This window comes from Mauremys mutica, chromosome 12, assembly GCF_020497125.1.
Source record: "Mauremys mutica isolate MM-2020 ecotype Southern chromosome 12, ASM2049712v1, whole genome shotgun sequence".
Taxonomy (NCBI): domain Eukaryota; kingdom Metazoa; phylum Chordata; order Testudines; family Geoemydidae; genus Mauremys; species Mauremys mutica.
Window position 1 is genome coordinate 82,764,093 of NC_059083.1, and position 17,998 is coordinate 82,782,090.

A 17,998-nucleotide genomic window follows, 5' to 3' on the forward strand; every position below is an offset into this window, starting at 1 on the left:
AGCTGTCAGTTGCTTGATGGCTCATGGAAGTGACATCACAGCGCAGAATGTGCTGGATCTTTAACATGCTGTTTCCATGGAAGGAGAAAAATAAGTGCTCTCTGAAAAAACACAGCTAGGCCCTGAGACAATCTTACACACTGACAACTGCAGGCTTTCCAGCAGGGCAATTACAATGAGGAGTCTTTGTTCCCAGTACTCAGTAGCAGAGTCATACATGAATTACTTAGCATATGATGATTTAGATAAGCATCATTTGACCTGACCTCTACTAGTAATCTTTTCATAAAGCCTCAGCCTGCCTGGTGCCTATAAAACTGTGATCTGCAGACCTTGATCAACATACAAAGGAGGCAACAAAAGCCTCCCCCCATCATATCACCAGTGGTCATAGCCTGAATGGGGGAGAGCAGTGCTAGTGGCCCATCCACTCCTTGCCTGCTATCAGGGGCAGCTGGGAAATCTCTGCCACTTTTCACAATGGACCCCACAAATAAAAGACAATAAGCAACTGGAAAGCTAGTTCTCAGACATGTTGGTGTCAGCTGCTTCTGCAGCAGCAGGCCTAATATTTCCCAACAAAGCCAGGTTCAGCAGTGTAGGTCCTGCCTACATGTGTAAGGTTTCTTATTTCATAGCTTCCCTCTCCCCTGCTGGCAAAGGGGACACGCTGTCCCATGATGTGGGATTCTCACACATGCTGTTTGTTATTCTGTCCCTTTTTAAGAGTTTTCCTTTTCGCCTGTGAAGATTTAGAGAAGAGGGTGGGGGAAGCTGAGCAAGTCTTTGAAGCAACTTGACTTTCGATGATTAATTGCGGTGAAAAGCCTGAGCCAGGGAGACTTATTTTTGATTTATTGATGTTTCTTTGTGAGAACAAATTTATAGCAGAGAGACGCAGCTTCTGAGAAGAATATCAAACAGTTAAAAGGTTCTAAGCACTCTTTGATGTCACTGCCCTGGAGGAATGCTGGAAAGTATTGGGGGAGAGGCACTGTTTATTTATAAAATAAAGATCAGGTACCTGCTTTTGGCACAGACCTTCAGCTGAGTGCCTGTTTAAACTACTCAGACAGCCATGGAATTGGACTTTAAACCCCTGCCATAGCAGCCTGCTGAGGTGATGAGAGCCCACAGCTAGAGGAAGGTTTCCAGCCACTCACTCTTTCCACAGAGTGGCACCTGTTTCTTTCACTGGTAGAGAAAGTAGCAGTGCTTTGGCCATGCTATTCATTCTGGGCTGTGAACTGCAAACTGCTACTGCAGGAGCAGGATGGGAACCAGTTTTTGAGGGCAAGATGCCCTGCTATAGTAATTTGGTCTACAACAATCAAACTATGCAACATCCTTTTTAGAATGGCATCTTACTCTTCTCAGATGATAGGGGTGAGGAAGCAGCTGCTACTGTAGCAAGATGGCAAGGGCATAGTGAAGCAACAACAATGCCCATCCCCGTAGCTAAACAGGAGGCCAGTCCAGGCATTCAGTATCAGATTAACTCCCAGATCAGGACTCTCTCCTCTTAGCAGCTGATGCATCCCATTCTGCTTGATCAGGCCTCTAAAAATCCAGAAGCTGTAAGGAGAGAGCAGCAGCTGCTTTAGTTCTCATAACAGTAAGAGGCCGTTCCAAACTAGTCATTAACACATCTGTGGGGTCCCCAGAAGCCCTGTACGGATATTACTAACTAGTCAAACATCCCCCTGAAGGAAGGGGATTAAGATGCCTCTGCCCACATCCTTATCCTGTTAGCAGGGGAAGCTGAACTACACTTTACATACCAGCTGTGGCAGCACTTTCTCCACGTGTTCAATATCCACCCTGTCCAAGTCTTCAGCCTGAGCCTGCCGTGCGCTGCGTGCTGCAGCTTCTGCACCACACATGCAAGACACGACAAACATCACAAGTAGGTGTGGAAAAGGAAGTCCTAAGCTAATAGGGCTGGACTTTGGGGTGCACCTACAGCACCACAGGGTAAAAGGGAAGCACTTTCTCAAGACCCCTCTTGGTTTTAGCATCCCAGTCTTGCGTAAAATGGAATCTTTTGTGGCATTATACAACCACAGCTGAGAAGATAGCTGGTCCTCTTCACTCACAGTGGCTTGTGCTGTTGCAACAGGGAGTGGCATCTAACAAGGTAGAAAGGCCATTCCACAGGCAGAGTGGGTACAACTGCCTAGCAGTGAGGCACCTGCAACTTGACAGAACAGGCTCGTTTCCTTACACTGTCCTACCACAGCAGCCTGGATTTGCTAATCCGACTACCCCAAGGAAGAGCAGCTCTATGGAAGATTGCCTTTCCTGGAGGGAAGTTTTAGAAAAGCCCCATCAAATCACAAGCAAAGTGCCTTGTCAGAACTGCCACAACTTTTCTAATTGACCCAAATCTATGACCACAAGTACTGAGAATAAAAGGGCAGCTCCTAAGCACTTACCTCGAACAAACACGTTCAGCATTTCTGCCATTAGCAGCAAAGCATCACTGCTGACTAGAGGCAAAGGAAAATGGTGTTATCAGAAGACATGCGACAGGAGGAAGGATGGGCACAAGCTTAGGGCATTATCCTGGAACTTAAGGCCTGGGTTCAAGTCCCTGCTCCACCACAAACTTCCCATCTGCCCCATGGCAAATCCCTTGAGTAAATTAAACTAACCCACTTTAATTCTGACAGAGCATCCACATATGGTGCGGGTTTGCAGACACTATGGCTTGCATTTCCCACTCTCAGAAAGCCAGGCTGGGGGGACTATCCAGTGTGAAAAGTATCTGCTGGTGGAATCTTTCAGGAAGCAGGTAGGAGAGCTACAGGAGGAGATGGCTAGGCTGAGAAGCATCCGTGCCCACGAGGAATTATTGAGAGTATTCATACAGAGACATCAAAGGCTGAGGAAACTATCCTGCTAGAGAGAACTGCTGTCATGCCACCAAGGAAGGAGGATATGGCTCTGTCACAGGGACCACACTGGCTGCTAGTTACTTCAGGAAGCAGGCAGTACTCTACCCCTATTCCCAGCCCACTCACCATAGTGATGAACTGTTATGTTGCTCTGCCAACGAGCCATGAAGAATCAACCCCAATGTGAAAGAGGAGAAGCCATGTACCTCCAAGCCTAGGAGGATCTCAGCCACCGCTCCCAGGAAGAAATGTTGTGTAGTGGTTGGTGAGGGGGACAGAGGCACCGATCTGTTGGCCTGACATGGCACCCCGAGAGGCATGCTGCCCGCCAGGGGCCTGTATCAGACATTATTGAGCGATTGTTGAGGATCATCCGACCCTCTGCCTTCTACCCCATGCGGGCACTAATGATACTGCAGGGTATGACCCTCAGCAGATCAGAAGTGACTATAGGGCTCTGGGAGTAAGGGTAAAGGAGTTGGAAGCGCAGGTGGTGTTCACTTCGATCCTTCTGGTCAAGGTTAGGGGCCTAGGCAGAGAGATCCATCCTAGAAATGAATGCCTGGCTGCGAAGATGGTGTCACCAGGAGGGCTTCGACTTCCTTGACCACTGGATGCTGTTCTGGGAAGGACTGCTAAGCAGAGAAGGGGGGCCATCTAAGGAGGGGGAAAAGCATCTTTGGATATGGACCTGCTAACCTTGTGAGGAGGGCTTTAAACTAGGTTTGATGGAGGCAGGTGACAAAAGCCCACAGGTAAGTCCAAAACATTGAGACCTGAGAGAAAGGTCAGAATCTGGGGGGGAGCATGGGCTGTCATAACCGGGATAAGGGAGAGACAAGAGAACACGGGGGAAATCAAATCAGTATCTTAGATGTCTGTATACTAATGCGACAAGTATGGGGAATAAGCAAGAAGAAATTGAAATGCTAGTTAATAAACAGAACTATGACATAGTTGGCATCACAGTGGTGGGACAATATGCATGGCTGGAATGCAGTATGGGTATAGAAGGGTACAGCTTGCTCAGGAAGGACAGGCAGGGAAAAAAAGGGAGGAGATGTTGCCTTATATATTAAAAATGTACACATTGGGCCAAGGTTAAGATGGAAATAGGAGACAGACTTGTTGAAAGTCTCTGGGTAAGGATTAAGGGGGTGAAAAAGAAGGGTGATGTCATTGTAAGGGTCTACTATCCACCTAACCAGGAAGAGGTGAATGAGGCTTTTTTTAAACAAATAAAATCATCCAGCGCACAGGACTTCAGCTACCCAGACATCTATTGGGAAAATAACTCAGCAGGGTACAGATTATCCAACAAGTTCTTGGAATGTATTGGAGACAATTGTTAGTACATAAGATGGAGAAAGCCACTAGGGGAGAGGCTGTTAATTTTGACGAATAGGGAGGAACTGGTTGAGAATTTGAAAGTGCAATGCAGCATAGGTGAAAGTGATCATAAAATGGTAGACTTCATGATTCTAAGGAATGGTAGGAGGGAAAACAGCTCAATAAAGATAATGGATTTCAGGAAGGCAGACTTTAGCAAAGTCAGGGAGTTGGTAGGTAAGATCTCATGGGAAGCAAATCTAAGGGGAAAAACAGTTCAAGAGAGTTGGCAGTTTTCAAAGAGACGTTATTAAGGGCACAAAAGCAAACTATCCCACTGTGTAGGAAAGAGAGTATGGTAAGAGACCACCCTGACTTAACCAGATCTTCAATAATCTGAAACTCAAGAGACCAACAAAAAGTGGAAACTAGGTCAAATTACACAGGATGAATATAAACAAACAACACAAGCACGTAGGGACAAAATTAGAAAGGCCAAGGCAAAAAACAAGATTAAACTACAGTAGAACCTCAGAGCTACAAACACCAGAGTTACAAACTGACCAGTCAACCACACACCTCATTTGGAACTGGAAGTATGCAATCAGGCAGCAGCAGAGGAAAAAAAATAAAAGTACAGTACTGTGTTAACTGTAAACTACTAAAAAATAAGGCAAACTTTAAAAAAAAGATTTGACAAGGTAAGGAAACTATTTCTCTGGTTGTTTCATTTAAATTAAGATGGCTAAAAGCAGCATTTTTCTTCTGCATAGTAAAGTTTCAAAGTTGTATTAAGTCAATGTTCAGTTCTAAAGTTTTGAAAGAACCACCATAACCTTTTGTTCAGAGTTACGGTCAGTCTCCAATTCGAAGGTGTTTGTAACTCTGAGGTTCTACTGTAGCTAGAGACAAAGGATAACAGGAAAACATTCTATAAGTACATTGGAAGCAAGAGGAAGATCAAGGACAGGGTAGGCCTGTTACTCAATGAGGGGAGAAAAACAGTAACAGAGAATGTGGAAATGGCAGAAATGTTAAATGACTTTTTGTTTTCACCAAAAAGGTTAGTAGCGATTGGATGTCTAACATAGTGAATGTCAGTGAAAATAAGGTAGAATCAAAGGCTAAAATAGGGAAAGAACAAGTTACAAATTACTTAGGCAACTTAGATGTCTTCAAGTCACAAAGGCCTGATTAAAAACATCCTAGAGCAGGGGTGGCTAACCTGTGGCATTGGAATAAATTGTCCAGGCAGGATGTGGAATTTCTACCATTGGAGATTTTTAAGAGCAGGTTAGACAAACACCTGTCAGGGATGGTCTAGATAATACATTAGTCCTGCTGTGAGTTCAGGGGACTGGACTAAATGACCTCTTGATGTCCCTTCTAAGCCTGTGATTCTATGGCTTTAATCCAGTTTAACTAATCCACTTTAAATTCACACCTTTCATTAATCAGTCTTAATTTTCTTAAAGTGTTCCTGTGTAGACAAGCCCTTAGTCTCTCTAGGTCTTAATTCCTTATCTGCATAACGGGGAGAGGGGGGTAACAGCACTTCCCTACCTGGAGGATAAATACATTAAAGATTCTCAGATTCTATGGCAAAGGGGGCCAGACTAGTGCCTTCGACCAGTGGTTCTCAAACTTTTTTTTTTCCCATGGACCACTTGAAAATTGCTGAGGTCTCGGCGGACCACTTAATGATCTTTCCAAATGTTGTTTGTACCGTTAGCTAACTACTGTAAGTGTTATATACAAAAAATTAACATGTTTTTGTTCTACAAATAAAAGCATGCAACTCATATTTTAATATCAGTAGTCTCTCCCCCGCTGTGGTAGTCACCGAGCTGGGCTGGGAAGCGGGGGCGTCTCTCCCTCACTACGGCAACCCCCAAGCTGGGGCTGGGAAGGAGGGGAGTGTCTCTCCCTGGCAGATGCAGCCCTGAAGCTGGAGAAAGTCGCCTTTCTCCAGCGCCACAATCTTGCACATCCCAAATTCTTCCTACCCCCTCTTCTCACCCCACTGCCCCCCCCATTCCTCCCAAGGCCACCACCTCACCTTACATGTGCATCTTCTCCAGGGTCCAGGCTCCTAATTAGTGGAGCAACATCTGTGCAGCTCCACTGATTAGGTGGGCAGCCCTTCATTCTCTCATGTGATGCCGCTCAGGTGCGCACCATAGAAGGAACTATCCATGGACCACAGTTTGAGAACCTCTGCCTTAGACAGCATGTACATCCAGGGAACAAATGTGTGCCCATTTAAACTGAGAACCAACACAGAGCCAGGGTGGCTTCTTGGTCACCTCTGGTATTCCTGAATTTCAGAAGAGCTCTGTGAGGCTTAAACCATGTCTCTCTCACCAACAGAAGATGCTCCAATAAAAGATATTACCTCACCCACCTTGTGCCTCTAATGCCCTGGGACCAACACAGCTACAACTACACTATGTACTATAGGCAGCTAGGTAATTTGCAAAAGGAATCTAGCTCTCTACAGAGAGAGTACAAGAGAAGCACTTACCTCGAGTTTTGTCATCTTTAAAATGGAGATGAAGTATTTTGTTAACAGTCTCCTGCATAAAAAGGGAACATGATATAGAACTGGTGAGCGAGAAGCAAATTAAACTCCTTTTCCTGCCTTTCCTGGCCAAAAACTGTATAAACAGTCCTGTCCTCCCCTGGCCCACAGTTGGAGGAAATCCCCCAGCCATTTCTGAGGCAACACTTCTCTCTCTCTGTGCTTTCCTTCCCACCCCTTTGTCTTGTCTACTACTTAGGCTGCAAGCTCTTTGGGGCAGGGATTGTCTCTCACTAAGCATCTGTACAGTACCAAGCAGATAGGACCCAGGCCTTGTCTGGGCTGCTAGGTGTTACCACAATACAAATAAATAGATATTTAAATCCCTTATTCCCGCACATGATGTTTTTGGAAATGACTTTCCTTTTCTGATCAGTGCATGAGAATCAGTGGTTGGAAACATTTGCTTACACATACACATCCCCTCAAGTGTTTACATCTTGCCACCTGTTAGGAGTAGAAAGACTTACATCAACATGAATGCTTCATGTCTCTGAAAGCTGCCATTCTCAACTTCCAATGACACGAAGCTATGGTTTCTATCTAAAAGGTTTAATCTTGATAAAACCTTAAACACTTTCCCCCTTTATCTGCACCTTAGGCTGCTTGCATGGAAACAGTTCTGCATTATTCTTCACAGTGAGTCAGTTAAGTCAATGCCAGATTCTCAGTGCTACCACGGTTAGTTTGCACCTACTGCAGGGGATTTAGAAACTCCAGTGCAACCTTTTCAGTTAGGTTTAAGATAAATCCTAAAAGTTGTTGTAAAGTCTAAGTTTAGGGCTAGTCTGTAGTTATCCATCTCCCTCTAACTATCCCTGCTTTTGGAGATCAGGCCAGGACTGAACACACCAGACACCAAATCTTAGGCAATAACTCTGGGTGAAGGGAATCCTATCTGATAACCAGTTTTTGGCACAGAAAGTTAAAGGGGAGCAATAAGTTGATGAGGCTGAGGCAGAGAGAAACGAATTAGAGAGCAGAGATGGGGAAAGAGATTTGCATATCACCTGCAGACACATTAAACAACATTGAACTCAGAAATGAACTGATCAAAGGCAGCAAGAAGGAAGGAGCTGCAAGGAGAGAGGACTATCATGACCAGTGAAAAGTCAGTGGGTAGGTCAAAACAACACTACACGTGCAGCACAAGAAGCCACACCTAGAGCTCAAGAGCCTGGTGCCAGCCTGCCACGCATGCCACAACCTAGCAGCCTTGACCGGCCAATAGAGCATCCTTGCTGCTAGCACCAAAGTTAGTGAGTTGAAGGAGGTGGGGGAAAGCAGCCCACTGACCAGAAGTGAGACTAGAAACTGCTCTTCTGTGAGGCAACGAAGGGGGAGACAGGGCTAAGCGAGAGAAGTCAGGTCTCCCAGCCCCCTACGGTTTTGTTAAAGGGGAAATGGGATGGTAACTGGTGAAAGCAGGTGGGTCTGGAGCGACAAGTGGCTGAGCGCGGGAAGCTTTTGGCGAACAGGCGTGGGGGCGCCGCAGAAGCGCTGAGCCGCCATCCTGGCACACGCTCAGCTGGTTACAGGCCGGGCCGGGCTCTGAGGGCTGGCAGGCGAGGCGTCTGGAGCGATGGCCGCTGCCGTGAGCGGTAGGGCCTGGGGGAAGCACCGGGCGCTGGGGGTCCGCTGGCAGCGGCGCAGGGAGCGCGGACACTCGTGCCCAGGCAGGGCCGGGCCGGGCCAGGGTGCCTGGGGACCAGGAGACAGACCGGCCCGGGGCTTGAGGCGGGGCGGGGCGGCCGCCCTCTGCCGCACAGCGCGGGAAGCGCGCGCCGGCTCACGGAGCGCGGGCCCGCTGCGCCACAGGGAGGCGAGCGGCGGCGCCGGGCCGGGCGTTAGCGCGGGGCACCTCGTACAGCCCTGAGGCGGCCCCCGTCCCCCCGCACCTTCCTGAAGCCGCTCGCGCTCTCTTCCCGCTTCTCCATCCTGCAACGACGCTGTGGAAGGGGCGGGCGGGCCTACAATGGCGCGCGGCACTCTGGGAACTGTAGTTCTGTAGAGTAACCTGCACCCGGAAGTGAGTCGCTGATGTTTCCGGGGTCAGTAAAAGGGGGGGGAATCCTCTCTGCGGTGCATGCTGGGAACTGTAGTTCGCGCTGCCTCCTCTCCCTGGGCGTGTAGCCGGGTTCAGGCGGAGCCCCAGGGGCGGGAACGGGGAGGGCGGCCAATGGGGGGAGGCCGGTGCGAGCTCGCCTCTAGCGGGACCGAAACCGGCAGCGGGCGCCTCCTAGCCCCGCCCACGCGACACCACGAAAGAGCCCGAGGTCGGTAACCGCCCCGGTGCGGGGAGCGCGGGCCGGGCTCCCCCTTCCTCTCCCCCTCCCCCGGGTGGGCGGCGATACCGCCCGCGGGCCGCGCTGCCCCTCCCCCGGGTGGGCGGCGATACCGCCCGCGGGCCGCGCTGCCTCTTCCCGTCTCCCGGGTGGGCGGCGATACCGCCCGCGGGCCGCGCTGCCCCCCCCCGGGTGGGCGGCGATACCGCCCGCGGGCCGCGCTGCCCCTTCCCGTCTCCCGGGTGGGCGGCGATACCGCCCGCGGGCCGCGCTGCCCCTCCCCCTCCCCCGGGTGGGCGGCGATACCGCCCGCGGGCCGCGCTGCCCCTCCCCCTCCCCCGGGTGGGCGGCGATACCGCGGTCCGTTTGTGCCCCGCTGGTTTTCTTGACCGGGGGCAAACGCAAGAGACAGTGTCTCCCGCTCTCTCCTCGCAGGTGGCACCTGGTGGCTCAGGGACCTGCCTTTATGAGCCTCTCTTCTGCCTCGAAGAGCAGTGGCCACAGCATTGGTATTTGAAGCATCATGGCTGGTAACTGAGACAGCAGCACTGAGGTGAACAGGGACAGTTAACTCATTTCAGAGCTATCGTTTCAGGCTCTCTGCAAACAGAGGTTTGTCTACACACACTCAAGTTACACTGCTTTAATTATGCCAGTGTTGTTACAGTGCTACAATGCCCTTAGTGTGGGTGCATTGATAGCAGTATAAAAATGTACTTTATTCCCATATGGGAAGGGGAATAAATGATAAAAGTATAAGGTCTTTTATAACTGAGACTATATCCACACTAGGGATTTCACTAATTTAACTATTTCAGTAAAGACCCACCACCCCACCCATACACACCAAATTTACATAGTTACAATTATATGAAATTTGTATGTGTAGACCAGGCCTGAGGTAGATGTTGCTGCATCAGTTTACACTCAGTCAGAATTGATAGATTTAAAAAAAAAAAGCTGATAATCTGCAGAGTAAAGATGGCATCTTGGGAGAGGTTGGCTCAGTTCAAGCCCTGTGTATCTGTATATCAGATAGTTAGCTTCTGAGAAATAGCTGTCCTGAAGTGTCCAGAAGGTAGGTGTTGGGCATATGTGGTGCTGTGGTGATAGGCTTTGTTGGGCTCATCTTTCTTGAGGTTTTGCTAAGCATCTGCCTTGCTTTGGGGTTTTGGGCTGTTCTGCTCCTGTGTGAGATTTTCAGGCTTGATGGATGCTCAGCATCAGAAGTTCCCAAGCTGTGGTTCCTTTAACACTTGCTGGTCACTTGGTGCTGGTTCTTTATGCTTTTAGCTGAGCAATTGGAATAGCTGCACAGGGAGGGCAACTAACTTCCTGCCAAAGACCAAAACACGTGTCAGAGAGTTGTTAATATATAAATTCTTTCTTGCTGGGGCTTCACCACATGAGCAATTGCTGTGGTTGCCACATGGGTGTAACACTATTGCTAACGCTTGCAAATTAATTGTGAATCACAGGATTGTGGTGCTAGCGGGAGGAACTGTACTAATGGAGCAGGAAGCCCCTCCATTCCCTTGATTTTCAGGGCTGGACAAACAGACAGAGTGTTGTGAAAGAAGACACAGACATGCCCTTCCTTCCTTTCTTTATGGATTGGTCCTGGGGTAGTGAGAGGGGGGGAGCTGGGGAACAGCTGCTACCTGGCCCGAGCAAGGCCTTGGAGCCTGCAACAGAACTTCTGGGGCAGTGGTCTTCTCCTTTGCCCCAGACACAGCTGTTCTGATGACTCCTCTCTCCACCCTTTGAGTACTTTACTTGGGACCAGCAGCTGTACTTCCTGAGGCAGCAGGAGGCGGGATAGAGATAGTTGGGGGAAGTGCTTCTGGGTCCCCAGCAGAGGAGAAGTCCTGAATCAGTGAGAGGGAAGAGTAATTAAAATAAAAATGTATCATTTGTAGCTATTTGGACAATTATAGGATTTTAAAGGTAAATAATTTATTGTAATCACTGGATAACACATTTCCGAAGTTAAAATTATACAAAGAAAGAATTATTTAAAATTATGGTTTATATGCTTTGAATGTGAATGAATTGCTTATTTAAAAATAATATTTAAGAATCAAAATATAAAAACTACACGGAGATGTAGAAAGCTCTGCTTGGGTGATGGTTTTCCAGCAATTAGCAAAGTGGTTGATGTTGTAAAGACATTCGTTGCAGTTCACATAAATCTTCAATGAAAAATAATTTGAAAACCTGATCCATAGGGAGAGTGCTCTGTTTTTCTTGGGTGGTCTTTGTTCAGCTCCATTTTATAGTTCTCGTACAATATATTCTAAAATAACAATGATTCATAGAATCATAGAATATCAGGGTTGGAAGGGAGCTCAGGAGGTCATCTAGTCCAACCCCCTTCTCAAAGCAGGACCAATCCCCAACTAAATCATCTCAGCCAGGGAATTCTTTCTGTCTGAAGGTGAGGTTGCTGCAGGAGGGCAGGAAAATGTGAGGGGGCGGGCAGAGGAGGGGGAAGTTGAAAAGGGAAATGTAGGGGGAAGGTAGGAAATGAGTCTGAGGAGAATCAAGAATAAGAGGCAATGGGGATAGGGGAGTTACCTGGTCTTAGGGGTGAAGAGAGGGCGAGTGGCCTCTCAATCAGAGCAGCCAGGGAGAGGTGAGCATTTTTGTGTGCATTAAACATTGACGTTTCAACTTGAAATTCTCATTTACACACTGGAGAGGAGTAGTGGGGAGTTAAATATTTTTTTAAATCTTTTGATATGTTTTTAGTCTGTCATGATTTTTGATCTTTTGAGGTTGGCCATACACTGATGTTATGGGAGGAGCAGTAGGGCCTGCGCTGCAGGAGACAATATCTCTACTGAGATGGGGCTGCACCGTGTAGCATTTCTAAATTGGCTCTGTACTATAGCTCCCAGCATGCCCTCCTCCCCTGGTTACTGGGGTGGAGAGGGAGGGGGAAAGAGCAGAACTACAATCCCCAGCATGCTCTACTCTTCCTAGTTACAGGATGTAGGGGGTGGCTGTTGTAAGGGGTGGGGGCTGTATCCTTGTAACAGTCAACGGGTACATGAGAAGAGGCTGAAGTGAGTTTCTCCCTATCCTGAGAGAGTGGAGTTGGGACTGGTGTCCTGCAGGGCTCCAAGTGGGTGTTTATGGGGTGGGGATGGCTGTGGCTCTGAGCACTATTTGTATCGGTCCTGTTTATCCTTAGGACCATGCACTATAGTCCAGAGATTGCTTCTTGCCTTTCACAGTACAGCCTTTACTGTCCACCAGGTTTTCCTGCATTCCCTGCTCTTCTCTGAGGCCAGCTTGGTCCTTCATCATGCAGAGGACAGGAAAGGAGAGACATTAGCACCTGCTGTGGCAATGGAAGAGTTTCGAAGGGCCTATGTCCAGTTATGTAAGGAAAGTGGTGCTCAGCCACAGGAGACAGTCCTGCAGCAGCTACATGAGCTCCGGGAGGGGCCAGGACAAAGCCGCTTGGATTTTGCCACCCAGAGCCTTTCTGTGGATACATGCAGAGTCCTAGGGAAGCTTTTACAGGATGAGATCCTGTTTACGGAGATCATGCTGAGTGACTGCATGCTGAATGAAGAAGGTGGGACTCTCTTTGCCCACAGGGAGACACTTGCATGTGTGCTATGCCTCTGAACTGTGAGATCTGGGAGTCAGGCTCACGCTGAAAGTCAAATTCTTAATCTTAAGGGAGTTACATTTATTCACTCTTCAAAGCGTGCTTATGAGCAAAACTGCAGCCCCATGCACAGGGAATTAGATCCAGGATTCTTGCTAATAGGAATTTGTGTGTTTGAATCTCCTGGCCTTACATTTACTCTATAAATTAATCTGTCTCAGAGAGAATATTATCTAAGCCCAAATGAACCCAGCCATTCTGTTTTCATTTTTTACTTTTTTACCTCACCAAGTTGTTTGAGCTTTGAAAGCTGATATATTTTCTTATTTAACTAATCTTATCACAAAAGCAAAACTCCTTCATATGTTTCAACCAGTGATGCCAAGGTGGGTGGTGGGTCTCGTTCTGTTCAGGACCTGGGTCTGAAACGCTTACTGGGACCACATACAAACTATTTTGTGAGCATGAATAAAAGATCTGAGCCCCAGAAACTCCTTGCACTGCTTGCATGCTTAGTGAGGGTTAGATGGACATGCTGAACACAATTAGGATGAAACTTTCAAATCTCAAACGGACAATATTTTTACTCTCCAATCCCTCTTTCTAGGGTGTATGAATGCATATGCAGAGCTTTTAATTTTGATGGGTGTTGCTGTTGGGCAAAGGCTTTATTGGAAAACTGTCTTAAATATAGATCTGTACAGTCAGGCTTGGTCTCAATCTGGTATCTCCAGAAAGGAGACTCACCACGGGGAATACTCTGCCTCAACCATTTAACAGTCTAAAACAGGGTTTCTGCCACTGCATTGTCCCTGTAGAGCACAGCTACTTTAGAAAAATAAGAGAGAACAGTACAGTGATCAGAGATCTTCAGGAGCCCACATTAGTAAGAGGAAGGACTAGGGGGAGTTGGAAGGAAGCTGTTTGCAGTTAGAACATGAGGTGTGACTCTAGCTCTGCTGGACTAATGAGGCCACAGAGTTGCTTGAAACTGATTGTGTGCTTTGGTGCTTCCCTTGGTGCCCTGCTGCATATGCCGGAAGCACATTCCCTCTGCCTGGGAGGACTTGTCTGTTGTACATTTCCACTCATACGGCATGTTTCCACTGCATCTGGTGGTGTAATTTCCAGCTCATGTAGACATACATGAGGTAGTTTTGATGGAGTTTGTGTGCTAAAAATAGTAGTATAATTGGGGCAGCATGGGTAGCGGCTTGGACTAGCCACCTGAGTTCATACCTAAGTTCTCTGACAGGACTGGACTCAGGCAGCTAGCCTGTGCTGCCACCAGTGCTGCTGCAGCTTTGCTAATACTTTTAGTATAGCTTGATCAAAGCTAGCAAGTGTACATCTACCCAAGCTGGAAGTTAGCCCTATAGCAGCAAGAGGAATTATTGGCAGCTGCAGTTGCTGAATTTACTTTCTGGCGGCTCAGGGGACTGGAAATGAGACTTGGAGCCTTTACCCTCTACATAAGAACATACATAAGAACGGCCACACTGGGTCAGACCAAAGGTCCATCTAGCCCAGTGTCCTGCCTGCCGACAGTGGCCAATGCCAGGTGCCCCGAGGGAATGAACAGATCACTAGTTTCAGAGTGGGCCAAGTCAGTAGCAGCCAAATGTTGTGTGCAATCTCTGTCCAGATCCTAGAGGAGAAGCGTCTACATCACACAAACCACCTTATCAGCAGAGAGCAAGGGCTGCATAAGCCATAGAGTCTGAAGTCCTCCCTCACTGCTAGAAGAGGGTTCTCCAGACCAAGGCTGTGATCATAGTGTCAGGGCTTGTGAGAAGCCTCTACCCAGGCTCTAGCTGGTCTGTGTGCAGAGAGGTCTCCAGGTCAGGTTGCCATTTTCCAGCAGCACTAAAGTTTCTTGCTAATGAAATAGTTTCTCCCTGTAGCTACCTCTCCTTGATTGGGCCTGTCAAGGTGAAGAGGTGTTTACTGACACCTCATGTTCAGGTCCAGGAGAGGGTTGAAGTCCTGTGTGAAATATAAATATCCTTCTTTTCTCTTTCACAGGGGTCAGACATCTGCTGAATGGACTTTGCTCCAACACTGTAGTAAAATCTTTGGACTTGAAGGTGAGTTTATTTGAGTTGACTTGAGCAACTCTGAGCACAAGCCTTGGCCTTCAACACCGAGAAAGCAATTGAGGAGGTTTCAGAGGTGCAGCTCTCATGGGACTTGGGGATGGAAAGACCCGATGGTCCCATGCAGGCCACCAACTGAAGGGACCAGTGCAGGATTGTTCCCTTTCGCACACTTCCTAATGCGGTGTCCTGTCCATTGTAATTGCCTCACTTGATGGGACTCCCAGCCCTTCTCTTAGGGAGACTGCTTCACTGCTTGGTAGAACTTGCTGGCGGGAAGATTTTCCTAGTTATCCGTTGCTAAGGCCTTGTCTACATACTTTTAATATAAAATTGTTTTTTAAACTGATTCATTTAAACTGGTGCAAACTCCTGTGGACACACTTATTTTGGTTTAATAATGTCTTGGTTCAGTTTCGTTTAAAACTGTTCCTAATTGACTGACGCTATAATGAATTACATCTGTTTTAATCTGAAGTGTGTCCACATAGCCTTTTGCACCAGTTTAACTAAATCTCTTTAAAGTCACACATTAACTACACTCTGATCTACACTTAACATTTAGATCACCTGGATATGTTGCTCAGGGGAGTGGAAATTCTCACACCCCTCAGTGCTGTAGTTAAATCGACCTAATCCTCAGTGTAGATGCAAATTCTTCTGTTGACCTAGCAACTGCTTCTTGGGAGGTGGATTAACTACATTGACGAAGAAACCCTTCCATCAATGTAGGAAGTGTGTGCACTATGGCAGTACAGCTCTGGTGCTCATCGTGTAGACACTGCCTACAACTGGTTCAACTTTCTCATATAGATCAGTCCATCTTTACTTACTCATGGGCAATTATTACTGTGTCTCTCCCTCTTAGCTACTGCTTGGTCAAGCTAGACATATTTAGGTCTTTTAATGTTTCAACATCAATGAGGGAGTCCCCTGGTTATCTGAATTGCTCTTCTGTGAAGTCCCTCCAATTTATCAGTATCTTTCTGTTAACATGGTATGGAGAACTGAACACATTATTACACCAGAATTGCATGTGAAAAGGACTATCTGCCCCGGGTCTGTCATATGTTGCCTTTATGTATACAGCCCAAAATTGTGTTTAAAAAAATACTAGCAAAGTTTAAAAATACTAGTAAAGCAGAATCTGGGTTCTGATTTAATACTACCTAAAAATATGCATTGCAACACTGACAACCAAGCTCAAGTTATGGGGGTGTGTGTATGCAGAACAGTGGGATTTGGAGCCCCTGGGTAGGTCACACTTGCCACAGATCCTCAGGGGAGAGTGTAACAAAAGATTTATTTATTAAAAAATAATAATAATAACAACCATAAAGACAGCCTTCTGCTAGTACATAATATCATTCTGAATTAGTTCCCAGACGCATCCATCATGCCTCACTCTGTTGTCAGATGAGCCCTTCCTGGTGAAAAGTCAAAATGCCCACCAGATGCCAAGAGTCTGAGGCTCCCTTCTTATCACAGGCAAATGATGACACTACTGTTTCCATGTGGGAGATATTTGGCTCCTCCATGTGGAAAGTGTTTCTTGGCACAGTGAGGCCAGGCAGCATGTTTCTATTTGGCACTGTCACCAGCAGAAGCTGCGCATTTCCACACGAGGGCTGGAGAGCCCAGGTTTTGAGGGCAATGTGCATGGGACCAGTGTTATCTACATGTGATAAATCATAACCACAACTCGACCTTGGCACCACCCAGTGTATCAGGCGGGATGAAATGGGACACCTTAAGCCATTCACCTGTGGTATTTGTTTCAGGGGAATAACCTGCGAGCTCTGGGTGCTGAGGCTTTGGGGAAACTCCTCAGGCAGAACAAATCCATCAGAAGGTGAGGTGTAAAGTCACTTCCATCCGTCTGTCCGTTGTGTGCTGGGTGAGTGGGTGCAAAGGTCGGGGGTTTCTCTGCTGGACCAGAGCTGGGGTGGACACTGGAGAGCTCCCTTTTCTTTGGAGTTTGGTCTTTGTTGGCTAGGGTGGGCCTGTGATTGGGTCCCCACAGGAGCTAGGCTGAGGCAGCCCCTTCAGCCTCTTGCTGTTCCTTGTTCCTAGGGATGTAGATTAACCTGCAACTCCTGTTTAACTTTCCTCTCAGCCTCACCTTGGAGTGGAACAGCCTGGGCATGTGGGAAGAGGGCTTTTCCCTCTTCTGCCAGGGACTAGGAGCCAACCGCTTCCTCCAGTGGCTGGATCTGCGCAATAACCAGATTAACCACCAGGGAGCAGGAGAGCTGGCCATGGCCCTGAAATGCAATTCCAGCCTACAGGAGCTGGGTAAGAGCAACTCCCCTTCGTCAGGATGTTATCACTCTCAGGTGGTACCTTTGGCCTAAGTTTCCTCCAAGCTGCGTGGTCTCGCGCAGCTGCCTATTAAGCCCTGTGCAGGGGCTTGGGGCTGCAGCGGGGAGAGATGCCTATCTTGCAGCATGAACCTACCACACCGGGGAGAGGCGTCTTTTCCCGCTGGCTCCAGCACACACCTATCCTGGACTTGCCGCGGCCTGGGAGAGGTGCCCCTCCCCTGGCCCCAACCCAGCCCCAGCATGGACCTGCTGTGGCCAGGGGAGAGGAGCCTCTCCCCCACAGCGCAGGTGCTGCTGGGGGAGTCCTCTCTTCCCGCTGTAGCCCCCGGGCAGCATGCACCCCAAACCTCTCATCCCTGCCCCCGAGCCCGAGCCCTCACCTCCCCCACACCTCAGTTCTCTGCTCTAGCCCAGAATCCACCTCCCACACTCCGAGCCACTCAGCCTCACCGCATGAATTTTGTTATGTGCACCAATATGGAAGTGATGTGTAATTCATTCCACACATGCATGGGAAAAATTAGAGGGAACACTGCCTGTGGCACTGCCTTCCCATTTCCAGTCACTCCAGAGCTGCTCAGAGACTCTATGCCAGTGGCAGCCCTGGCAGCCTCTAGAGATTTCATGACTTAGATAAGCAGGGGCTAACCAGAAACTGTGGAACGGAAGCACAGAGTCTAAATCTGGCTATCTGGTGCAGAAGCACCACCCTTTGGGTTGATGAGAAGAGCAATTCCCCCAGCTTATGACTGTCCTGTTGGTTTGAGACTCATGCATCTCATTCGAGGCCCAGAGGTTTCTTTGTACAGATGCCCTGCTGCCCCAAATAGAAACCTTGATAGAATTTCCCTTCCCCTCCCTAAC

At 48.1% G+C, this 17,998-nt stretch overlaps 2 protein-coding genes across 12 annotated transcripts in view; one reads left to right on the forward strand and one right to left on the reverse strand.

Annotated features, from left to right (window-relative positions):
• Positions 1–840: 840 nt before the first annotated feature.
• On the reverse strand, positions 841–8,854 carry CENPX (centromere protein X). Its single transcript, XM_044982334.1, has 5 exons — positions 8,706–8,854; positions 6,751–6,802; positions 2,436–2,489; positions 1,782–1,870; positions 841–1,575 (listed from the first exon to the last, which is right to left on the reverse strand). The coding sequence occupies exons 1-5, from the start codon at positions 8,742–8,744 to the stop codon at positions 1,561–1,563; spliced, it is 249 nt and encodes an 82-aa protein (XP_044838269.1). The 5' UTR covers positions 8,745–8,854; the 3' UTR covers positions 841–1,560.
• LRRC45 (leucine rich repeat containing 45) overlaps positions 8,217–17,998 on the forward strand; it is a 34,116-nt gene continuing 24,334 nt past the window's right edge. For 2 of the 11 annotated variants that reach the window (XM_044982321.1, XR_006572788.1), the window contains exons 1-6: positions 8,950–9,083; positions 9,528–9,704; positions 12,354–12,678; positions 14,740–14,801; positions 16,592–16,662; positions 16,927–17,105. In XM_044982321.1, the coding sequence (XP_044838256.1) occupies positions 12,447–12,678; positions 14,740–14,801; positions 16,592–16,662; positions 16,927–17,105 (544 nt within the window). In that variant the 5' untranslated portion in view covers positions 8,950–9,083; positions 9,528–9,704; positions 12,354–12,446. Of the gene's footprint in view, positions 8,236–8,949; positions 9,084–9,527; positions 9,705–10,906; positions 11,040–11,709; positions 11,728–12,109; positions 12,161–12,353; positions 12,679–14,739; positions 14,802–16,591; positions 16,663–16,926; positions 17,106–17,998 lie in introns of those variants that run through there. The other 9 variants (XM_044982322.1, XM_044982325.1, XM_044982329.1 and 6 more) reach the window with 9 other exon arrangements.